A 26,343-nucleotide genomic window follows, 5' to 3' on the forward strand; every position below is an offset into this window, starting at 1 on the left:
GTTCTTGTATAGTGCATAATACGTTATGAAATATCTTTATGCACTTCCAAAGAGCTTTGGAAATTATTACCCAGCTAGCTTTAGCTCCGGCGGCCGTTATCAGCGCACAGTGCATTTCAAGGAATATTCCTACCAGGTACCCCATTACCTCACCTGGGTTGAGTGTGGCAAATGTAGATTAATGTCTTGTCAAAGGACATTAGTGCCGCGCTGGGGCTCGAACCGCGGACCTCGTGATTCACAGTCCGGTGACGTATCCACTTGACCACGACACCTGTATGTTGTTGCTTTGTCGGGCAAGCCTCGGACATATTTGTTAGGTTTCAAAAACAACTTTTTTTATGGGTATACATAATATTTGAATATGTTAGTATATCTGTCTTTTGTAAAGAGAGAAAAAAAATGATAAATCAAGCCCTTTTTGCTTTTGTAATATTTCCGGTTTATATGAGGTCGGATTTTCATTAACCTGAATTTGTTTTAATACTGTACCTAATGATAAGTTTTCTCAGTATTTTAGGTGTGTCAGTCACCGAAACTTGTTTGCTGTTGGCGTTAGGGGTAACATATGGCTATATATGTATACAAACTATTAGCTGTTATATGATGAAGCATTTGATGCTCTTATGATATCTTGCATGTATACACTCATAATTATGTAATGGTACATATAAATATATATATATTATTCTGTATTCCGTGCCGCGACGTAGTATTGGAACCTTACCACTGAAATAATACAAACCCTCTACAAATATTGTATCCATCCTTGTCTTGTCTAATATCCATGAGTTCCCGTTCCTGTGATAATGTCTGTTTTATCTTGTAATGTTCTCAATTTCCCCCTTGCCAGTCCTCCCTTCCCTTAGCTTATACTCCCCTTTCCTTCATTAATTCCCTCTTCTTCCTCCAATCTAATTCGGGTCTGCCCCCAACAAAGTTTCGCTTCACTGTAAGCCCCTTCACTAATGCTTTATACAATGAATGATGAAACGTACTTGTAGGCTTTATTATTATCTTGGCTATTCTATTTAGAAACCAAACGCTTGTAGTTAAGTAGTTTACTGAAAAAGAGTAAACAGAAAAGGGATTATATTGTGTAATGAAAAAGAAAAAAAATTATGTGCAAAAATGAATGAACTTCAATTTGAGCTTGAGTTAATTAACGCACGCGTACACACACGCAAAAAGAGGGCGCACACGGAACCAAAGTCTGACTGAGGATCTGTGTACGCCCTTTGTGTAGGGTTTTTGTTATCCTTTCTTTTCCTTTATACTCCTGAACTGTGGAAATGTACATATATAATGCCACTTAAGGTTTTTGATTATGATTTTTACATTCTATTTACACAGATTTTTTTCAGGCGATTGGTAATCTTTAAAGTACATTTAGTGTATTGTGATCATGGTGCGGATCCAGGAGGGGGCCGGGCCCCCCCCCCCCCCTTGAGAAAAAAATCATGCAAAATCACACGATTTTTACCTTTTTTTGGGGTTGGGCCCCCCCCCCCCTGACGCTCAAAAAAAATTCGAGGACCAAAAAAAAAAAAATTGTGCTCACTACCCCCCCCCCCCCCCCCCCCCCGGCGCGATTTTCAAATTTTCGGGAGCAAAAAAAAAAAAAAAGTTGGCCCCCTCCCCTAAGAAATCCTGGATCCGCGCCTGGTATATGTGGCATTTCTTTAGCGACGTAATGATTGTAAAATGTACTGTTTGGGGCTGAAATAAATTTGCTGTGTTGTGCGATTGACGAGTTGCTCTTTTTATTCATATGAGTGTAGTAGAAATGTGAATGATTATATTAAGGGAACATTTATATTCATGCTACCCTCGTTGTTAGACGTGACATAGCAAAGTAAAAGTTTAGATCCTAAACAATTGCTTCCATACCTTAGAAACAGAAGCACATTTCAACACGTCACTATTATCAATAGCTCTTTTATTGAAAAAATATGTATAGATCCACAAGTTGATTTCCATCCGCCTTCTTTTTTTACAACAGGTTTTATCATTGTAGGACATAAGTAATTCATACATGTGAATCCGTTTAAAAAAATTATAACATTCGCCTATATATAACTTTTCATTTCAATAAGAGTTGATATCGACATTGCTTTTCTTCTTCCCGATGTATATATAGCGGTAGGACCCAGATGTTATACATTGTAATATGTTTTCACCAGATAGTTTAGTAATAGAAAAAGAGCTATATCAAAGAGATTTCCAAAGTTAAAGCATTTTGAGCACACACTCTGAAGTGTATTGAATACAGCATCCCTTTGTGGTAGCATACCTTAGTTTTTAGAGCTTACACTCATTTGTAATATTTACATTGCATGTAAAGAGAAAACCAAGCCTGAATAAAGAGGGGGCGTCGATACAGGAGGTGGGGTGTGACACCCTTATTAAAGCTGTTGGTAAATCTCAAATGCATTTTGTTTGTACGCCAGTAAAAGATGTGAACGTCTGTCAGCATATTCGATAAACCGACAACCGTAATTTTCCTTGTCGGCAAATTAGAAAATTTTGAGCTGACTTGTCGATAACTTTGTTCGACACTCCACTCCCCATTTAAAATGGTCTGGTGACGGCCTTTATGACTAAACCACAAAACAGTCGGCATTATGCTCATTTATAATGCCTTAACAAATCATATGAAACTCATGAAGAAAAAAAAGATTCAACAATATACAGAATAATGACGTCAATTCCCTGGTAAAAGTTTAATTTTACAGTTCTTCATGTATATTACAGTGAAAAGCAGTTCTACATTTTTTAATCACCCTAAACAATTTATCAGGCAAGTGTAGAAAAGGAATACACGAATTACCCCCCCCCCCCTCAAAAAGAGAAGGACAAATATTCTTCTTGGATATGAGAAGTATAGGTTCATATAGATAAGCCGTCCCCACTCTATAATTGCTTTCTCGTTCATACGTTTAGAACAGTGTTACATAATGATACACAAGTATAGGTATATATATATATATATATATATATATATATGTGAGAAATGAAAGTAAAATTACGAAAAGATTATTGAAATCGATTCAAATAAGGGGGAAAATCATCTGAAATCATTTTCCAAAAAGATAATTAATGTTTTTTTCAACGATTGCATTTGAAATATAATTCATTATCGGTCATAGAAATATAAAGATATATAATGCTTAGTCTTCAAGATAAATTTTAAACATAATTTTAGCCAAATAATAGGTACACTGATATCTGTAAATGAAATATAGAATTGAAAAACTTGGCTTGCACCAATAAAATATATTTGTAGGGACGTTTATCTGACTCTGTGAAAGGATAAGCGATGGTACTAGTTAATACTTTAGTGGATAGGGAGTAGAAATATAATTAAATTTCAATCGGATTCATGCCTTTTGATAGAATCCCGTGATTGAAGGGAAGCAACCAAAAACAAGCCTTCATTTTCCCCAAATGCCATTAAGATTTCAGTCCGTTGAAAATAAATTCTTACAAAGGAATGGTTGCGAGTCCTTTCAATTTTGTTTATGACCATCACATTCTTCATATAATATAATCAAGTACAGCTGCAACGGAAAAGCGTGTAGAAGATACATTACAACTATGTTAATCTTTTGGATATAAGCGAGGTCCATTCATATATTTTTCCATTATCATGATTCTAACTTGATGTAGAGCCATTATTAGTTACATGCGTAACCAAAATCATTTACAAATTATAGATGTAAACCTTAACTTTCGTTCTTCATCTCGTAATATAATGCTACCATCTTGAATTTCTAAATCACAACATTGCCCTCAACATTGAGCGTACATCATTTTCATTCGGAGGCCAATATAAGCTGGTCTTGTTTCTGAACCGGCAAAATAAATGGCCTTCGAACCATGATCAATACTCCAAGGGCAAGTCTCTACTTTTTTATTACATGAACAAACATTTTGTTCTCTTTCCGAGCCCAACAATGGGTCGCCTAATCACTTGAAATAGGCCGTTTTAAATGCCCTTCAATAGGGGTAAAAAGCACAACTCCAGGAATCAAACCTGGTCATGACTGGAGACTGGAGAGGCATATTTTATTTGACTTACGAGAAGAAAAAACTGCAGCCACTCTAAATCTTTAGTATATTGCTATTTGTAAACATTAAAGATATAGGGTATATATTTCGAAAAATACAATTTAGTTTGTGTATGGATAACATCTCATTGCGCTTCCACAGTTATTCCCCATCATGAGAAAACGAAACACATCTTTTTAATCCATTAAATTTGGTTTTTCGTTGGCCAGAATTCTCTTCATGCTTTCAAAAAATGCTGATGCGTTATGCTCGTAGCAGTCATCGTCAGCTACGGATTTTATGACTTCAGGAGGTGCGGTCATTCCTTGGGCCCCAGAAGACATTAGAAGAACCTGCATTTTTAGAGGATGGAGAGAGAAGAGAGGATGCGTGAAGGAATGAATACATGGAGGAATCTCACTTTGGAAATATTCCTGTGTAGAAAAGGACCAACATCATAGATATGATGAAAAAAAAGGATCCATAACATCAGGTAATCATTAGATTGAAACTTAATCTAAGCCTTCTCAGTTATTCCCTTTTTTATAAATCAAATAACTATAAATCTAAATATTACAGTCAATGAACACAATCTGACAAGGCAACTGGTAAAATGAAGTACGATTTATGGGGCATAAGTACAAGAATGCCATACCTCCTGTACGACATTTCCCCCAGAGTATTCTCTATTGATTGATTCCGTGGTCCCGCGTTTTTTTTGTGTTTTTTTTTTGTGGGGGGGGGGGGTGGGTTATTATTTTTGGGGGTGGGAGGTTCATTATTTATGTCATGGATTTAACCCCCCCCCCCCCCCCCCAAAAAAAAAAAAAAAAAAAAATTAAAAAAAAAAAAATTAAATTTAAAAAATTAAAAAAACTATAAAAAAACTATCGCTTTTAATTGCATTTAATATGAGCAGAATGTACTCATGAATGTTTTGTCTTGTTATCATATTTTACAAACCTGTATCTGGGCCGCTCTTTCGAGATAATACAAATTATCAAATGCATCGCATGCTCTCTTGGCTACTGCTAAGACTCCGTGCTGTCCCATTAAGAGGAGGTCCTTGTCTCCTAATACCTTGGCTAGCCTCTCGCCTTCATCAGAAACGTTTGCAAACCCGTCGTACTGCATGTCATACGCGATCTTGTTCAGAAAACGCATGCTGTTCTGACTCAGGCCAATCTTGAACGGTTCAGGGTCCTTCATGCAAGCTAGAATGATTTAAAAGGAAGATTGATATATGAATTATTTCATTATACGATCTATCCCCATCTATCGTACATAACCCTGTCCCCCCCCCCCCCCCCCTCCCCAGTTCCCAAAATCACCGGTATAGTCCAGGTGCACAAACAGCCTTAACGAGAGCGGATGGATCGTAGAATCAACAAATGAAGACATGTATCATTTATCTTCTTCAAAGAAACTCCTAGGTCCTTGTGATTTTATATTTATGTGCTTTGGGAATCAGATAATTTCAGAGTACACAATTAAGAGTGCAAAGTCCTCGAAACCGGGCCTCGAAATAACTAATACTAATTTAATGAATACTGTGCCTACAAATCAGAAATATGTAAAACTATAAATTACAGATAGAAGTTACGTAATTTAAATTTTGGCATCAAAGACATTCGCATAACATCACCGAAACAACTAACGAAAAACTAACTAAGGGCAAAGTAAATAGCCCTGTCCATCACCAATTGAAATGTGCGCCCATGAATTACTTAATCCGAACATGATTTCTATATGATATACAATAGGGTAATGGATTTGCCCTTGAGTTAATTTTTCCGACAGTAGTTGCAATTGTGTCGAATCAAGCTTCGCTAAAAAATGGCTTCACAAGGAATAGCCAACTCGTTTAGATTTATGCCTAATCTCTTCACGCATTACCAATAGTTTTTATGGATTACCGATGGTTGTAGTGTAAGGTTGGTGTGTGTGCAATACTGCTGTCATCCCATCTATTGGATAACGTGCATTATGGATTGGTCTGTGTATGCAGGAGGCAGAGATATTCGGCTCTCCATCGCCCTCTATAACTTCTCCGGTGAAGAAATCCATTCCCAGTAAGCCCGACGCAGTCACCTTATCAAGAAAAAAGTGCACACTTCGTGAAAAACCGTAGAATTAATTCACTTTATGTATTCCAGTATTCTCACCTCATGGGATAAAATACTGAGGATTTATAGATATAACATTAAAAGTGTAATAAGCTATACCCATTCCGGACCATCTGCTGAAACTATAGGAAGCATACATAACCGCGTAGCCAGGATTTCATTTTAGGGGGGCGGAAGTGAGCACGTGAAGCGTGCGAATCACTTACAGAGCGCGCTCCCTAGGAGGGTAGGTGCAGGGAGGGTGGAGTTCCCCTCCCCCCCCCCCCCCCCCCATCGCGAAGCGCGGAAGCTTTGACGTTCCATTGAAGTATTAGAGAAAGAAGGCGATTCGTTGTACCATTCTCGATTGACTCTTAATCCTTGTCTGAATTCAGTTTGCCCCCTCCCGCGCGAAGCGCGGAAGCTTTGACGTTTCATTAAATTATTAGAGAAAGAAGACGATTCGTTTTACCGTTCTCGACTCTTAATCCTTTTTCTTCCTACGTCCTCTTTCTTTCTTCTTTTTTTCTCTCTTTTTTTTTTTGGCCGGCTTTTTTTTGGGGGGCGACCGCCCTCACCGCCCCCCCCCCCCCACGGGTGCTGGAGGGTAGAATGATCTGCCAATAGGAATGTGCGTGATGATGTGTGTAGCTTGTGTGGGGGAGGGGGACGTGTTGGAAACAATGTGTAAGGGTGCTACGATACTTACCTCTTTCCAGTGCATTCCGTATGGGATGAGTAGCATCACATCTTCTTCTCTGACGCGAGATGGCGCTCTAAGAGTCAAATGGTTACAGATGCCCTCGCCCATATCAAAAAATTCTAACGCTCTGTATGTTGTAGCCAGGTCCACACGGGCCTTGTAATTTGCTTCATCGCGACTAGATTGGTCTTTAGGGCGACTGTGTTGAATAGAAATAAAAAGGAAAGAGATTATATTGGTCAGTTATTACGAATGCGAATAAGCCAGATCAGCAGATGTTTTAGTGGCTCTGCAAGTTTTTGGTATGACTATGCTTGTCCGAGCAGCAGTCGCATAGTAAAATATCGCTCTCCGTATGAAACCGAATTTATGTCCTACATAAACATTTCTATCCAGCGATACTAGCAACAGGCCAAACAGAGCAAACAAAATTCAGAAAGTATGACAACTTGGATTTTCTTCAAAAGCCATATTGGCAGCGGTTTTGTTGTTGTTGTTGTTGTTTGTTTGTTTTTGTTTTTTTTTTTTTGGGGGGCGTAATTAAATGATTTGGGACCAAAGTGGTTACCCATGTATTTTCAACATCACGATTCACCCATAGTAAGTGGAAAGAACACAAGCTGTGAATTTGAGCACATATGCTTCAGATATTTAACGTGAAATTGAAAATTATTTAGAAATACCATTGCATATTACGTTACACATTATGTTATAACAGTTTGTTTAAAGGAACACTAAATTACGATTAAAACAGTTTCCATTTGCTCAAGCAGCTCAACTCAGATATTATATCTTGATATCACATGAGAACGTACAAAATATTTTGCCCACATGCAAACTCGAATGCAATGGCAAGTTTGAATAACAGTTTCCTAGATCATAACATCATTCTGTTTTAAGTGTGATTTGTAAGTTGTAGAAACACTAAGAAACTTACCTCGGGACAAGCTATCTCATATGATTAAACGTATTACCATGTACAAGGGACTACTGAATAACAGGAATAGTTTGACCAGAATGCAACGCCACTCATTGGGGTTCACAGGGCTCAAAGCCGACCCCCCCCCCCCCCCCCGCAGCCTTTCTCACTCGTAGGCTTAACCCCCTCACTGGTTTGCTTCCAATGTCCATTCACTTGAATTTTGAATTGCCCTTCCTCTCCTTCCCCCCCCCCCCCCCCACAAAAAAATAGGTGCGAGCCAGAAATGAGAATCCGTCCATTTCATTGATTACATAAAAACTAAATTGACTTGCATCCTTGAGGTTTTGTACAAAAGTAACAATACACACATGATTGTAAGCCTACTCGTAGAAGGAATTTGGAACGGATTAGTACAAAGTCCCATTATAATGTAGAGTTTACGAGACTGATAGATAACGTGGTTTTCGCTTAAATGATGACTGAAGAAAATAATAAACACCGTTGTGTCTGGGACTGTGTATGCACCTTACAAACCGATATGTTTTCTCAGTTGCTACATAAATACAGTTAAGTATATCACTCACATCAACAGGCTTAATAAGAAACCATGACACAACAGAGGGATAGCTAAACGGTACACAATTATGTCAACCGTAGAGGAGTGTCTGAACTGAAAGATTATGCATGGTCTACTTTACTGGATTTCATAATTATATCGGCCCCGTTCGACCATGGACTAGTAGGTGCGTCCATGGTTTAGAGACTCACAAGTTGTGTTTAGCTCAAGACTTCGTGAATTATTGCGTTTTATTGTCGAAATAGAGTCTATGGCTACTGACGTCAAGGGGTACAAGGGCATGAAGAGGGGAGACATTACAATAACATTTGATAGATATATAAATATTTATAGAGTTATTTATTCATGTTTTCATTTCCATTATATAGTTTAAATTCATGTTATCATCCCGCCCCCTTTATTCCATCTAGGACCCCTCACAAATGAACCCAGATATCAAGAAGTCTTACCTCGATGTGACGGTTGATGCAGTGGTCTGCCATCTTAAGTTACAGAACTGAGTTAAGAACAATGGTTTCAGCTTACCACTGCAAAAGCTATAACAAAACAAAGACATTGAAATATGTTGAACTAAGCACATTGTCAAACGAATAGATTAGCGCCACAACCAGAAATACTGACTACATGTATGGTGAATTGACCATTTCAAAAACGAATAACGTTTACATAGCGACTAGCTATTACCAAAGAACTACTGCAGACATATATTCTTTGTTTTTCAAAGCTTTTTTACGGAATTACCCCCAAAATCACTTTCTAGGTCTGTCCGTAACAAAGTATATAAAATTCAATATTTCATAAATTTGATGAATTTGATTGAAAGGAAACCCAAATGCGGTGAAAGTCAATATATCATATCATTGATCTGCGGATCATCATTAAAATGTCTACGATATTCTCCATTAAAGAGTAGAAAATTCCCTGGACAAGTGACATTCCGTAACGCTTGGAATCTACCTTAATTTAAATGAGGTATGGGGTTGGCTCTGACAGTGCACACTCAGACGGAGGCAATTTAACGTGGGGGTAAAGGTCGTGTTAAGAGCTAGTCGGGGTAAATATGGTGAGGTAGGTGTAAAGGTCGGAGTACACTCTACAAAATATTGGGCACAAAATTACTCAATTTTTACCCAACATGAGGGCGATTGCTTTGCCACTGAATCATTACTCTGTACGGCCACGCCTTGTGGTTTAAGGCATGGCCACACAGAGGATTTTTCTTTATATTGGGGACCGGGGGAAAATGCAATGAATTATTGATAATTTATTGCATTTTCTTCGTTTGTGGGGGTTGCCCCCCAGGGGCGGATTCAGCCGGCGGCAGGGGAGTGGGCCCAATTCGTGAAAAAATATTTAGCGGCGAAATAGCCCCCCCCCCCCCCCCTTGAGCGCCAGGGGAAGGGGCCCATCTCCAAAAAACTAAGGTTAAATTAACATGTTTTTACACATTTTTTCCGTGGGGAGGGCCCCCCCCCCCCCGCCCCTGGATCCGCCACTGCTGCCCCCTACCCTAGCCCCCGCTGCGTACAGTCATGATTCAGTGGCAAAGCAATGGCCTAGTAACTGTGAGGCCCCATGATCAAAACCGTGTCGATCAGCTATATTAGTGCCCTTTTCTGAGGCTTTAACCCTCATTACTGTCAGTTATGACTACAGATGTAGGTCCTCTTGTTGATAAACATTGTAGCATATACATGCTTTAGCAGTCATGCAAAAAAACACTCGCTAATTATTATTCAATAACATCTGAGAATGTATACTATTTTCTAGATCTATTAGGAATAAATCATTGTCAAAATCATTCCATAAATTGAGGTAAAAAACATTATTCCATTTGTATGACCATCAGTGTATATTTAGAAGGCATATAAAGAATATAAACATTATACACATACATGTAGTTACTATGATGATAATTTTGTACTCTAGAACTATCAAATGTACATTGGGTGAGTGCTAGATGTACGTTCATTGTGACGTTACAAGTGTTAATTTGTCACATTATGCCTACCTTGACCATTCTTCCGTTGATTGATTCACAGCCAAACGTAGCAGCTTTCTCATAGTAAACATGTTTGTATGAATTCAGTTACAACTAACTATGAACGAAAGAAATACGTAGTACGTGGCACCGGTGTTGAGTAGCAATCCGTTGGAGCTGATATTTTTATGATAATCCTAATGGATATACGTCTTGTATTAGTAAACAAATACAATCACGAGCACCAGATAACACTCCTCCAACAAAGACGTGCCTGCATGCGTCACATTACGAACGGTTGCCAAAAAGTCGTCGAATTTCAAACCCGCCAGGGAGTCGGGTGTATTTTACGCTTGAATTCTACCCTGTCACATATTGGACGGGGCTCGGACTGATACGGCGCTCCGCGGATCCACGGGCCGTTTCTACCTCCCCCCCCCCCCCCCCCAGCCTCCCAAACCGTTAAAAAATAGGATAGTTACGTAAATTTTACCTTAAAAAAACAACAACAAAAACGCCCTCCCCCCCTGATCTGCCAGTTACACAAATGCGGCATCAAAATATTTGTGCTTCTCTGACCGTAATTAAATGCCTAAAACCCCTGAGCTTCTTGGGGCTCCGCCCCCTGAACCCTCCACACCAATTTACGCTCGCTACCCTCTACGTGATCGTAAATACTTTAGCCCCCCCCCCCCCCACTTTGATAAACGTTCCGCGGGGCCTGTGTATATACGCATACAACACTGATCTTTATGATGTCTTTAACGTGACATATCTATGAACATGACTGACAAAGAAAGCGGACAAAATATACAGTTCCTCAGGTAGACAAAGGAACATCCCTTCACTGCTATTATGTAAAAATGTGTAGAACAGGTGTCACATGCATATTCACCTTTTTACATAATAGCAGTGAAGGGATGTTCCTTTGTCTACCTGGGGAACTGTATATTTTGTCCGCTTTCTTTGTCAAACGAGAAAGAAAAGAAGGTCATTAAAAGGGATTAAGAGACAAATAATGATTGTGATTCAAATTGATGCGAATATTTGTTTGAATAAGCACTGCTATTCACCAGAATCTTCTTTGCAAAAACAACTTTTACAAATATCAGCCGTGCTTACTGAGTTGAGACGTTCCATTCAATTAAAAATACTCATCAAAGAATACACTTCTCCTAATCTGAAAACGATCTTTCAACACAGTGGCAGAATTGCATGGCTTATTTGTAAAAGTCGTTTTACAAGAAGATTCTGGTGAAAAGCATTGCTTATTCAAAAAAATCCTTGCATCAATTTGAATCACAATGATCATTTTGTCGCATGCGTCGCATGATCCTTTTATTAAAAAACCTTGGTTTCTTTTTTATTTGCAGGGGGAGAAGAAGCTATGTCAATAAGAAATCACAAAGATCGGTTGTATTATGCGTATATACATATGATAACAGAACAAAATGTTGATTATCAGAATGTCATTTTGGAATACCTCTATACATGATACCGGATCTTACTGTGCCGATACCATATTGTCTTAAGCCAGTATCAGTATTAGTATTAGCCAATGTAAAATTATTCTTCTTTATTCAGTTCAGTATAATGCTTTTCCTCAAAAATAGTTTCGCTATTTTTTTAGGGTTGAGACGCTAAGAAATGGTTTCAAAGCAGCAACAAAAAATTAGGGTTATCTGGGATAGGTGAAAGTGAGAGTTAAAAAGAAAGTCATGCTAAAACGGCGCTTCACCTCCAACCCCCCTCGAAAAAAAAAAAAAAAAAAAATAGTGGTCCTCCTCTTCAGCACCCCCCCCCCCCCCCCCCCGCTTTAATATTCACCGGCCGGCTGAGTCGGCGCAAAAATGTTCCCAAAAACTGGACCCCAAAAAACAAATATATGTGCTCTTATCCGACGCCACCCCCCGCTCATTCGCCTTTCGCCGGCTGGCTGATTCGCCGCTAAATATTTTCTCAAGATTTGGGCCCCCCCCTTTGCCGTCGGCTGGATCCGCCCCTGGGTGGGGGGCACAGGAGGCACAGAGCCCCCCCCCCCCCCCCATTTTCAGGTACCCCCAAATTGCCCCTTTTTACATAGGGAAAATGCCCCCTTCACTTTGTAAGAACTGCCCCTTCCACATCTAAAAAGTGCCCCCTTTTCCTTTTTATAAGTGCACCTCCATTTTTCTTTATAAGATCCCTCTCACTTTCTCATAAGTGTCCCTTTCACCTCTGATAAATGCCTCTAATACATGATTAGTGCCTCTTTTCCTTCACAACTGCCCCTTTTCCTTTGCAATAAGTGCCCATTTCCCATTCTCATAAGTGCCCTTTTTCATCTCTGGTTAGTGCCTCTTTTCCTTCGACAACTACCCATTTTCCTTTGCAATAAGTGCCCATTTCCCATTCTCATAAGTGCCCTTTTTCATCTCTGGTTAGTGCCACCTTTTCAGGTACAAGAAGTACCCTTTATCACCCCTGAGTAGTATCCTCTTCACATCTAATAATTGCCCCTATTCAAATCTGACAGGTACACGTTTTACTTTGACAAATGCCCCTTTTCCAGTGAAATAATTGCCCCCTTCCCCTTCTGATAAGTACTCCTTTTCATCTTTGATGAGTACCATATTTCCTTCGGTAAAGTGCCCCTTTACCTTCTTTATAATTATGATCACCTTTCTCTTTTAATCTGATAAATGCCCCTATCAAAATCTGATAGGTGCTCTTTTACTTCAATAGATGTCCCGTTCCATTCTCGAAACTGCCTTTTTTTTCAACTCTGTTGAGTGTCCCTTTTCAGATGTAAGAAGTGCCCCATTTTCACCTCTGATAATTGCCATTTTTACTTTGACACATGCACCTTTTCTTTTCTAATAACTGTCATTTTCCCCTCTGATAAGTGCCTACTTTTCCTTCCTCCATAACATGATCCCCTAATTCAAAGTGACTTAGAGCCCCTTTTTATTTAATGTTCCCTAGAGCTTGCTCGCATTTGTAGTTGTTATAATTATGTTACTTATCAAATGCTTCTTTATAAGATGTAAGTTTACACAATGCGACCTCACAAATCTTAAAATGTTTGCTCGTTCGAATATTAATATCCAGATCATCACACCCAACTGCAAAGTATGTTGCTTAAGCAGTATATTGTACCACGTAAAGAGATAAACAAATACTGATGTCATCCCTGGTCGTGTTATCGCAATCATGATTATGTAGGGAAATATACCAATGTCTAAAAATGGTGTATGTTCACTTAAGAGGTTTCCCTTTGTAGGTGCCCCTTTTTTTCAAGAAAGTGCACTTTTTTGTGGGTGCCAACCCCCCCCTCCCCCCCCCCCCCCCCCCCCCCACTTTGGAAGACACTCCACCGCCCCTGTGCTCGGGAGGTGCCCTTTGGACACTAGTGGCGTCCATCAATAAACAAACGGGAGTCCGGCGAATCCAATTGTTGACCTCCGATAAATACTCAAGGCTTCCATTGGTTAACACGCAAAGACATGTATTTTAAGAATGATTATGCTACCCCTAGAATCCTGTTGAAATGATGTGCAATGGAATTTATATGATGTTTGAAGAAATTGATAACCAGAAAATAAAACTCGAAAAAAGCAGGAAAGAATAAAGAAAAAAGGAAATAATTCTGAATCATGTATTTGCTTGCATGACTACGCTTTGCAAAGTGTTTAGTCTGCAGTTTATTCACCTCAATAAAATAACGAAAAGGGAATACACTTTATCATGTATTTTATTGCCAGTGCAACCTTGTTTCCTCGTAGCTAAATTAAAAAGAGAGTTATGTTGTGTGATCAGAGTACACGCTTTTACAATATTCATTCACAATACCCCACACACACTCATAATTCCATAAGATCATACCAATTCAGCTCCACTTTCATTTATGGATATTTCAGCCGTCTCTGAACCGATTTTGATCAAACAAAGATGATTTTGTCATTTTAATTGTATGTTCTTTCAAATTTGACACTCAATTTTTCATTTTCTTACACAAAATTATTCTGTGTAGCGCCCTCTGCAACAAAACTAAAATATCCCTTTATACTTTTAAAAAACTCCTATATCGAAGTATCTACATAATTGATTGTAGTAGGCAATTATTATTGATATCTCAAATTTTGGTCATATTGCAACTCATTTTTGCAAATTTCGTATTCTATTTCGTATTCTTGGTTTCCTGTATTGAAAAGGCAACATTTGTTTCCACTCCACCATACAACACAGAGCTACGTGCATATCATAGAGATATATATTAATAAGACACTATTCGCTACACACACATACAAACACGCACGCGGGGGGGGGGGGGGGGGGGTAAGAGGTCACTTTTTTATCTCGAAATTTGAAAATTTGTCATTATGTTCCGTTGGGGGGGGAAGGTTACCTTTTTTAGGTCAGCCATTGGCATAATTTTTTTTTTTTTTTTTTTTTTTTTTAAAGGAAGGGGGGGGGGGTTTTCACAAAAGACATACACAAAACATACACATACAAAAAACTCAAGGGGGTTTAACCCCAACCCCCCCCCCCCCCCTGCGTACGCGCCTGCACACACACACACACACACTCTCTCTCTCTCTCTCTCTCTCTCTCTCTCTCTCTCTTCCTCTCTCTAGTTAATCTGTTTCACGCCGTTTACTATCATTGGTGAACGGTTCATTTATTTTATTTTTTATCAGCATTTAGTCAAGGTTTATCGAATTTTAATTTGCTACAGTAAAAAAAAAGTACCACATTCTTTCTTTTCATGTACGGCATTTGCCTATTTCTATCAAGAAAGTATGACAAAGTACAAACAAGAACAGTTTGGCCAAAACCAAAGTATCTGAATAATTATGAAACCGTCTTCTATGCTGCTGACTTAATTGCACCCATTCATGTTTCCCTTTTTCTGTTATTTATTTCACAACCGGGAGGTCGTGGGTTCGAACCCCGGCCGCGTCATACCAAAAGACGTTAAAAGATGGGAGTTGTTGCTACCTTGTTTGGCGTTCAACAATAAAGGATAGAGCAACGTCGATCTGGCGCTGCTCAGTGGCTGCCGGGCTCACGATCAATTGGGCAAAAAGAATTTCCGTTTCGGTTTAATAACATTTGGAGTGGACTATTAGGCTATTATTATTATTATTATTATGAATGCTTACACACTTTTTTTGGGGGGGAGCGGAAGTTAGCACGCAAAGCGTTGCAAAACACTTAGAGAGCGCGCTAGACGCGCTCCCTATGAGAGTGGGTGCAGGGAGGGGGAGTCCCTCCCCCCCCCCCCCCCACGCGAAGCGCCGAAGCTTTGACGTTTCATTAACTTACTATAATACAACAAGAAGACGATTTGTTGTACCGTTCTCGACTCTTAATCCTTGTCTGAATTTTCAAAAATAATATAATTTTTTCATTGGGATAGCTTGAGAAATGGGCTTCATGTATGTGATAAATATATTGACGTTTATCACCAATCACCAAGCAATCAGCATTTCATCATAATATTTCCATAATTGCTTGTGGGAAATAGTATGTTAGTCATTATTTGCCACATTATTAGGACTTATTTCTTGTTTACTTGTGGTATGAGAGCGGGGTTGTATCTACATAATGGCTAGCAAGTCCTACACTCTCCTCAGCTGCTCGAAGTAGAATCTCTCTTTTCTCTTCTCTTTTTCTCTCTTTTATTTTTGGCCTGCGTTTTTTTAAGGGGGGGGGCGACCGCCCCAATCGCCCCACCCCTTGGCTACGCACCTAGTGTGTTAGCATTATATAGATCTTAAGACTTATTCCCCCCCCCCCCTCTCTCTCTCTCTCTCTATCAGCTCTCTCTCTCTCTTACCATGGACCTAGTACATGCTCTTACCCTCCCTCTTTATCCCTGTCTCTTTCGCACTCGCTCTCTCATACATATAATAGGTCTGTGAATTTCCTGGGCGCCTTCATCATACTTTATATAAATCGTAAGACACTCTATCTATGGACATATTTAATTCTATAATTCTACCATATGAATGTAGTTGTCAGTTTGATTTGAGCATGTTGTATATGTCTAAATCAATTAAATTGAACAATCGGAATAATTACTTTTTCTCTTTCTCTTTCTTTGTACCAGAGAAGCATTAATTGTACGATTGTGACTATCGTCGACTAAAGCTGGCGAAGGGTTAATCATGGATGTCATCGCTAAGTATTGGTCTTATTTTCCTAATTTCTCCTTCTTCGGTCTTTCTTTTTATGTTTGTTTTGTTCTTGTTGCTTTTCCTATGATATGCTTGCGCATTACCACATCTTGTTTTCCTTCTCCTGGATCCTATCTGGATCGAACCATACCTTGTCCAGGTGCTGGCACTACTTTGTTGTGTTTGTATTTCATTTAGAGAGTTTATATTATCAATCAGGTATGATCTAGTATGAGGACGGACTCACCAAGGACTTGTAACACAATCCCTGTCCTCCCAAGCCCTACAGAGAACGATTTGGACGTGCGCCACCTACGTTCTATAAGAAGATTATCGAAAATTGATGCGGTAATCCGTTTCTATCAGTAGGGACTTTTAGATTCGCACGAAGACAATGGGGATATATTGCTACGATCGACGTCCTTTTAATGCACTGCCTTGAATGAACGTCGCACGTATCAGTCCACGCAAATCTAAAAGTCCCTATTGCTGCTAGAACTCAGCCTCAACACACCTCATTTAAGCTAGACACGATTCGTTTGAAAATGTATCATATCGTGCATTGTGCAAGGCATGTTCAAAACGATACTTATAATATAAGCTTGAATTGGACCTGACCTCGTTTGTGAAAATGCGAGTGGAAGATACTTTATTGTTTTAAGTACACTGCTATGTGTAGACCGGTTTACTAACAAGTAAATTTGTATGCATACTTTTTAAATAAAGGTTGTTCTTTACAACATAAAAGTTTGCCCGTCATAGCAACTAGTAATATATTCAAACCAGATTCCATGTTAAATTGCAGTTCATTCATTTATAACAGATTCAAAATATTATCTTTTCATTTCTTTGAAAATGTTTCTGTCATGAATAATAATTAGTAATGAATTCATTATATTGTATTATGTAGAGTATTATTCGCCTTTAAAAAAAAACGTATTTAACTTGTGAGAAGCCCCATGTACCTGCACAAAAACTGCTTGATTTGTTTACGATGCCAAAATAAATTAAATTAAACTTAGAACATTACAAAAGTTTAATTACAACTTATCCTTTTCATATTGATAATTCGATATTACAACAGCATCGAACATCATCGTCAAAGAAAGATTTTGTGAGGTCCGCTGGGAAAAACCCCTTTTTTACTTTCATTTTTTTTTTTTAAATAACCCAACACAAGGAGAGAAGACAGGAAAATCCATAATTCCATTGATTATAGTCTTTTGAAACACATATACTTTGTATCATAGATGAAAATAATGATAAATATATGAGGAAACATATTACCGCATCCTCGAGCAAATGAAATAAAGATCAGTATCAAATACTATCATTCATTTTCAAACTTATTCAAATCTAATTAAATTGAAGAGTCAGCGTTAAAAAGTTATCCTAAGACCGCAGAATACCTCTAAACGAGTTTTGCATGAATGACGAAATCTCCTTCATTCAGTTTGTCGGGGGGGTCCATTCTTTTAGAACGTGTGTGGCGAAAAGTGAAATAAATTGAAAAAGGAATAGGATTATGTTTTTGGGGCCGACTATACTTCAAGTCAAAGGAATAAACAGGGTGAAATTGAAAAAAAGGTATAAATCGAATAGACTGTACTGGGGAATTCTGAGGCACTCGATCAAAACAAAGACGTTCCCCTAAATTCTCGAACATGTAAACTGACAAAGATGACTCAGTTTGGGCCAGAGCCTAAGAACTCCACAGGGATCCTCCCAAACGGATTCATTTCAGCAGACCACTTGGGTTGGCAAATCCTCTTTGCTCCTAATATTTTCCTTTCACGTCAATGGGTGGGGCTGAAGATAGTGAAAGGATGGGGGCCTAGTTTTTTTCTTCTCACCATCTGAATTCTAGAACAAACAGGAATGACTTTTGACATTAAGATAAGTCAAGTTCGCAAAGGGTAGCCTTACAATAATTCGATAAGTCAGGAAGTAGCTACAATGAATAGATGTGAAGGGTAAAGAAAAAAACTCAGTGGTCCACCAAAACAACGCTACCCTTCACATTTAAGCCTCTGAGACTTCTGATTGGTCAAGTGTGTGTGTGACGTCACTTTGGCTAGGGAACAACTTGTGGGATGTAAATTCGACACCACGGTTTTAAAATGGGATTTATAAGGTAAAGGTTAACTTGTTATAAGATTAAATAGAGCTATCTTTTCATTATAAATCTTCCTACATCGGAGAAAGATTTCATACTGTACACCAGGCTGGAAGCTGATAAAACCATCTTCATTCTTCTATCAGCTGTCTTCAAAAACATTATATACTTTGAGAGATAAAATCTGACTTTCACATCTTGATATCACTAACAAGGTAAGAATATTGTATTTCTAATCGATGCATTCACAGAACTCCATCCTCTCATGCTTGAATGATTATTTATTTATTTTATTTATTTTCTTCAGTTTATTACGCATTTTACAGATATGTTTTCTTCCATCGGGTGAAAGACATAATAGTCTAGCAGGATGTAATTCGCACTAAAAGATAGCACTCCTAAACATCTGAATGAACAAGGTCATTCTGAGATGATGTCATATGTTGCATGATGACAAAGTATCATAGCGGGGTAAAATTCATCACTATTACAAGGTTACGAATAAAGATTTCTTTATGAACGATTTTTCCCATTTTGCTTGTGATCGGCCAAGTGATAAACAATAATGTATTCACTGGTCAGACTGGTGTATTTCAGCAGTCAGAGTACAGGTTGCATCCAGGATTTGTTGCTATGTCGGGAATGTTAAGACAAATGTATGCCTTTTAGAGTAATTCATAGTCAAGGCTGTATGCATATAGATGTACTTTAATATGTATTATCTAAAACTTTTTATCCGACGATTTAGTGTGTAGGAAAAAGTTAACAAAAATCTTAATCTTAACATAAATAAATCGTAACATGAATCATAACCTTGACATTGTATTACCTGATATTTTTACCAATATGTTATTTTTAAATCATTTAAATTTCCTCATTTGCTCGGATCAAAAGCCGTTTTTTGTGGGAATTAACAATGTTTGCAAGTTTTTTAACAAATATGTTTTATTTTTCAAGACCATAGCATATTGAAATAAGTTCATGAACAGAGTGAAAGTTGATTTGAAATTCGACGTGTATTCCTCAGATGCTTTCTGTAAAATATACATTGATAATGATGATAATATGATATAGATAATAATGATGATAGTTCTAATACTAATTCTAATTCTAATAATAATAGTAATAATAATAAGATGATAAACAAAAATTATCTAATATTAATTATGATAATAACAATTAAGAATAATAAAAGTAATAATGATAACAATAATTCCAATAATCATATTAATAATAATAAAAATGAACATAAACGTAACTTTAACCAGGGTGATGTGTCCCTTTTTGAGTGTGTGTGCGTTAGTTTTTGCATTTTTGTGTAGGGTCATCTACCTATACGTTTCTGTAAATATGTTGATGATCCAACTACTTTGTAATTTTCTTTAGTGTATTTTCCATTTTATTTGCTTATCTATGTTTGTCACAAAAATGTCATTGTATTCTTTGAATTTGCATAGATACTATGTGCAATCAATCGCTAAGCAATCGATGGTACGATTGATTGTTTGTAATGGGTTGCATAGGTACTATGTGCAATCAATCACTAAGCAATCGAAGGTACGATTGATTGTTTGCAATTGGTTGCATAGATACTATGTGCAATCAATCGCTAAGCAATCGATGGTACGATTGATTGTTTGCAATGGGTTGCATAGATACTATGTGCAATCAATCGCTAAGCAATCGATGGTACGATTGATTGTTTGCAATGGGTTGCATAGATACTATGTGCAATCAATCGCTAAGCAATCGATGGTACGATTGATTGTTTGCAATGGGTTGCATAGATACTATGTGCAATCAATCGTAACAATCAATCGTACGATCAAGTGGTAAATTTGTACTAGTAGGAGTAATATTAGTATTGCTTGTATTGTTGTCATAACCGTCATTATTTTTGTATTGGTTACATTAAAATCATAATACTCACCATCATCATCATCATCATCATCATCATCATCATCATTATGATTCCCCTAAAAGTACCTACCGTCTTAATTACACCTGGAATAATAACAATCAAATCCATATTAAATCAATATGAATTCAAGTAGAAATTTACAAACTGTAGTGCAAGTGACCCAGGAAGCACATCGAAGGCATGGAGAAGTAGGTTACAAAAGCCAAAATATGTTAGGAATTCTATGCCTTCAGAAACAACTCAGGCTTCAATTTTAATAAACTTGATACATAATAACCTAAACCTTGTCGAATTCAAAGATAAACTTGTGCGACCCTGCCTGGCCTTGGCCCAAAGATGTCACACAGATAAAAGTGACTTCCTCGTTTCCATGGCCAGCTGTGGCCGGCCAAGCACGTACATCTCTCGTCACGCCGAGCTTCCTGACTACGCCACGCTACGCCTTCTCCAGACTATAACTCTTTTTGTTCCAACGGTGATTAGTTCGTTGTTTTTGTTAAATACCAGAAAACAAACGATGCTTAAATTTCAACTTTTTGTAATTCTTTAACCATGTATTGTATCACAATAAAGTGTTTGGTTCAAAAGTTGAAGGATATTCACTAATGCACTTTTTTCGTGTTTATAAATTATTGTAAATTATAAGGATAAGTTACTTTTGTTTTAGTTCTTCATGTATCTGTTCCTCATTCGTTTAGCATTTTTTAGATTTAAAAATTAGAAAAGATCCTGTTAGATCCTGTACGAAATTTGCAGATTTCTCAAAAAAATGTCTGTAGCGGCTTATATACATTGCTGGATATGCAGAATGCTTAATTCCTTCTCTTAAAAGTGATATAGTTTGACGACCGTTAATTTATTTCTTAATGGAGCAAGGTGTGTATTAAACTACATAGTATGTATATCATATAAACGTTCCATCAGTGGTTCCGCACACCAAGAGTTAAATCAAATGTCAAGAAAACGACATGGGTGCGAGGGCGGTAAATATCTCTCTCCAACAGGGGCGTACGCAGGGGGTGGTTTTGGGGGTTCAAACGCCCCCCCCCCCTTTGGTATTTTAATGTGTGTAAACCCCCCTAAAAAAAACTAAAAGCCCCCCCCCCCCCTTTTTTTTTTAAATTAAAAAAAAAAAAATTATGCCCACGGCTAACGCAAAGTGACCTTACCCCCCCCCCCCAACGAAAAAAAATGTCAAATTTTCAAATTCCGAGACCAAACCAAAAAAAAAAAAGTGTCCGCTCACCCCCCCCCCCCCCCCCCCCCCCCCCCCCTGACTGCGACATTTCGGCCGGCGCGATTTTCAAATTTTCGGGAGCAAAATATTTTTGGCCAGATTTTAAACCCCCCCCCCCCTTGAAAAAATCCTGCGTACGCCCCTGCTCTCCAATCATTCTGTATCAGCGAGGATGAATATGAAACGGGAAGAGAAGGAGATGAGATAGGGCTAGGGAAGCATGATGCAGGAAGAAAACATACACAAATCTAAATGAGAAGCCCATAAAAAGAGAGAGGGAGAGAGAGAGAGAGAGAGAGAGAGAGAGAGAGAGAGAGAGAAAGAGAGAGAGAGAGAGAAAGAGAGAGGGTCATGTCCTACTGATAATGCCAAGGATAAGTTTGTGACTGGGTTATACTCTTCGTTATAATCATCACCCTTATACCGGCATAGGAACTTACGCTGTCTATATTGTTTCGATATTTCAACAAACAAAGAGACCAGCCAAATTATGATTCTGTTTAAATACTCATGAGGAAAAGTTGTTTTATATTTCAATAGTTCTGATGAGTAAGGGAAGACGTGATAAGCGTTATAAACGTGATTAGACCGTCATGGTATTCTCATTCATTTTTTCATTGTATTTCATTAAATACTGCCAACTTTTCGGCGATTATAGTTTGCAGTGAATGGTGGAGATAATGAAATCAAATTTTGAAGTAAAAATAAAATGTTGTAATATCTAGGCACGCCTCAACAGCCCCCGTGAAATTATCGTTCACAAGGTGCCTGGTGTTCATTTACAGTATTTTCTGCTTAAGCTAGATATAAGCATAGCCAGCTTTTTCACTTTCGGATTTACAGCAGTCCAAGCGAAATGTGCCGACAAATGAATACAAATACTTTCTCCAAAATAATTTTACTTGTGTTAACAATATTTCCCCAAAACCATAATTAGAACGGGTAGGCTATAATGACACGATGCTTCTAGATGTCACTGGAATGTTACCGTTTTCAACGCAATAATGCGTATCTTTTGATCTGGCCTATGATTAATTGTTTTACTCTTTTTATGTACGATACTTTTGTTGTTCCATTTTCTAACTGATATTCAGTGATTGATTCATGTTTGCTTTCCACAGATGAAGCTGTCACTTGTCTTGTGTTTGATAGCGCTCCTAGTGGCCTCCACTAAAGGTAAATACACCCATTCTTGCATTGACATTCCCAGTGGCAGGTCCAGGATTCTCTGTCGAGTGGGGGCGGCTGAGGTGTCAAAAGGGGATAACAACCAAGAAAAAAATCTAGGGGGAAAAGGTCCTTAAATTTGTCCAGAAAAGCACAGGAGCATTTGTAATACCAATTTTTACTCTGCAGTGATCTAAAGGTATAACGCATTTAGTTTGGTAGGAGTGGAGGTGGCGTGACCCCGGTGCCCACTCCCAATCCATCCGCCATTATTTCTGCTTATGATTTTTATTCCATATTTGGTCATGCATTTCAAGCATATGATTCAAATTTGTCAAGATCCCCGTTTTAAACCACAATCCATTTCAACCACAATCAATCGCAGGGCTACTATCGCCTTATTCTAGTATGGTCTAACAATACATTAGTAACGAAACGAATTGATACCTTATGTACTGATTATCATAATTCCTGCTTAACTAGGGGAAATTAAAAACCCAATAAATAAGCAATATATAAATGAGAAAATAATCTTTAATTTCTACTTTGCATAATATCAACTTTTAAAAAATGATCCATTTATGTTGTGTCTATCTTCAGGGCAAAGTCGTCAGAGACAGTACCAACCATACCGGCAACAATACAATCAGCAATACCCAAGACAACAGCAATATCCACCAAACTCCAACCCAGGATACAATCAACCATGGTATCAAAACCAACAGGGTACATGGGGGATGGATCCAGAAGAACAACGTGAACAGCGAGAGAATATGATGGAAAACCAACGAGAACAGCAAGAGAATATGATGGAAAACCAACGAGAGATGCAGGAAAACATGAGGGAACAACAAGAGAATGCCTATGAGAACGGACAGCGGTGGCAGCAACAACCAAGGCAACAGCAACCATGGCAGCAGCAACCACGGCAACAACAACCGTGGCAACAGCAACCGTGGCAGCAGCGACCAAGGCAACAACAGCCATGGCAGCGACAGAATGGGCAGCCATATTACAACCAACAGCAACAAGGTTGGCAGCCTTATTACAACCAGCAGCCACAGCGACAACCCTACAGAGCCCAGCCCCAGCGACAGACACCTTCATGGTGGAATCAGAACATTTGGCCTCAGCAGCAGCAGGGCTTCTACCCACAACGTCAATCTGGATTGGGTGCTGCCGACCCCGAGGCACAAGAGAATATGATGGAGCAACGGGAAGAGATGCAGGAAAACGCCATGGAAGACCAGCAAGATCAACAGGAAAACGCCATGGAACTGGAACAAGATAGGCAGGAGGAAGCTCGTGAGCTTCAGGAGAATGCACGTGAAAATGGAGCTCCGCTGAACTGGAACCGTAATCCCCGCGGGCGGCGACCCACTCCCCAACGTCGGCGACCAGCACAGCGATTCGACCCATAGGTCCACTACAGGAGGGAAATTGAATTCTGAAATAATGTAATATATCCTATTTTAGGTTTTCTTTGATTTTGTTTTCTTCATGTAAACATTCATGAAATAATTGTAACCAAGACAAAAATTACCAACATTTCTAAAGATCAAAGTTAAAATTATCATAGTGCAAGTAAATCGACATACCATGACACATTTAGACTATTACACAATAGCATGATTAACATAAAATCAACATCTAGTGAAATATTGTTAAAGATCAACTTGGTAGCTTATAGTAAATATTAGTAAATATTGTTCTTAGTTGTTCATTTTCCTAAACCATGTGGAAAGTATAAAGAGCAAAGGATTTGCAAACATCTTCCTATTAGCACACTAAAAGTAATTATTTTCTTTGAGACTTACTGATATTTCCAAAATGTTGAATGCAACATTATTTTAACCGGCATTCTGTACATCATCAAGATCATGAGCATAATTTTTGTTGTGGTAAAACGAACACCAATATGAAAAAAAATATAACTGTTGGTGTTGAACAATCCTGAAAAGATTTATATCTGTTGGAGGCCAAACAACAGTAAAATATGTTTTGCAATAAACATCACTCGAGAACGAGACAATACTTGGACATGCCATTTTTATGTCATTTTTAATTTATGTGATGATGGATTCATTGGCTGATTGAATTAACAATTCAGTGAGTGAGAGGGATTTGTTGATTGAGTTTCGTGAGTGATTAAGAGAGAGATTGATCGGTTGATTGATTGATTGGAGGAGTGATTGATAGAGTATGTGATTAGTTGATTGGTTAAGAGAATGAGCGGGTGATTGGTTAATTAAGTGAGTGAGTAAGAGAGTGAGTAAGAAAGTGAGTAGGTAATTGATCGATTGAGTGAGTGAGTGATTGAATGAGTATGTGATTAGTTGATTGGTTAAGAGAATGAGCAGGTGATTGCTTAATTAAGTGAGTGAGTAAGGGATTGATTGATCGATTGATCGATTGAGTGAGTGAGGGATTGAATGAGTATGTGATTAGTTGATTGGTTAAGAGAATGAGCGGGTGATTGGTTAATTAAGTGAGTGAGTAAGGGATTGATTGATCCATTGATCGATTGAGTGAGTGATTGAATGATCATGTCATTAGTTGATTGGTTAAGAGAATGAGCGGGTGATTGGTTAATTAAGTGAGTGAGTAAGAGAGTGAGTAAGATAGTGAGTAGGTAATTGATCGATTGAGTGAGTGAGTGATTGAATGAGTATGTGATTAGTTGATTGGTTAAGAGAATGAGCAGGTGATTGCTTAATTAAGTGAGTGAGTAGGGATTGATTGATCGATTGATCGATTGAGTGAGTGAGGGATTGATTGATCGATTGATCGATTGAGTGAGTGAGGATTGAATGAGTATGTGATTAGTTGATTGGTTAAGAGAATGAGCGGGTGATTGGTTATTAAGTGAGTGAGTAAGGGATTAATTGATCCTTGATCGATTGAGTGAGTGATTGAATGATCATGTCATTAGTTGATTGGTTAAGAGAATGAGCGGGTGATTGGTTAATTAAGTGAGTGAGTAAGAGTGATGATAGTGATCGAATTGATCGATTGAGTGAGTGAGTGATTGAATGAGTATGTGATTAGTTGATTGGTTAAGAGAATGAGCAGGTGATTGCTTAATTAAGTGAGTGAGTAAGGGATTGATTGATCGATTGATCGATTGAGTGAGTGAGGGATTGAATGAGTATGTGATTAGTTGATTGTTAAGAGAATGAGCGGTGATTGCTTAATTAAGTGAGTGATTAAGGATTGATTGATCGACTGATCGATTGAGTGATTGAATGAGTATGTGATTAGTTGATTGGTTAAGAGAATGAGCGGGTGATTGGTTAATTAAGTGAGTGAGTAAGGGATTGATTGATCGATTGATCGATTGAGTGAGTGATTGAATGATCATGTTATTAGTTGATTGACTTAGAGAATGAGCGGGCGATTGCTT

General features: G+C 38.3%; 2 protein-coding genes across 2 annotated transcripts; one reads left to right on the forward strand and one right to left on the reverse strand.

Moving 5' to 3' along the window:
• Positions 1 to 4,175: 4,175 nt before the first annotated feature.
• On the reverse strand, positions 4,176 to 10,758 carry LOC752874 (putative aldolase class 2 protein CC_1201). The gene is made up of 6 exons (XM_030973388.1): positions 10,369 to 10,758; positions 8,807 to 8,893; positions 6,865 to 7,057; positions 5,967 to 6,141; positions 5,014 to 5,264; positions 4,176 to 4,403 (listed from the first exon to the last, which is right to left on the reverse strand). Exons 1-6 carry the CDS (start codon positions 10,428 to 10,430, stop codon positions 4,248 to 4,250), a joined length of 924 nt encoding a protein of 307 aa, XP_030829248.1. The 5' UTR covers positions 10,431 to 10,758; the 3' UTR covers positions 4,176 to 4,247.
• A 7,868-nt stretch (positions 10,759 to 18,626) lies between these two features.
• Positions 18,627 to 24,980, forward strand: LOC763528 (putative uncharacterized protein DDB_G0271606). The gene is made up of 3 exons (XM_001199540.4): positions 18,627 to 18,830; positions 22,895 to 22,949; positions 23,541 to 24,980. The coding sequence occupies exons 2-3, from the start codon at positions 22,895 to 22,897 to the stop codon at positions 24,359 to 24,361; spliced, it is 876 nt and encodes a 291-aa protein (XP_001199540.2). The 5' UTR covers positions 18,627 to 18,830; the 3' UTR covers positions 24,362 to 24,980.
• The last annotated feature ends 1,363 nt before the right edge of the window (positions 24,981 to 26,343 follow it).

The sequence above is a fragment of the Strongylocentrotus purpuratus genome, unplaced genomic scaffold, assembly GCF_000002235.5.
Source record: "Strongylocentrotus purpuratus isolate Spur 01 unplaced genomic scaffold, Spur_5.0 spur5_scaffold_6, whole genome shotgun sequence".
NCBI classification, from domain to species: Eukaryota; Metazoa; Echinodermata; class Echinoidea; order Camarodonta; family Strongylocentrotidae; genus Strongylocentrotus; species Strongylocentrotus purpuratus.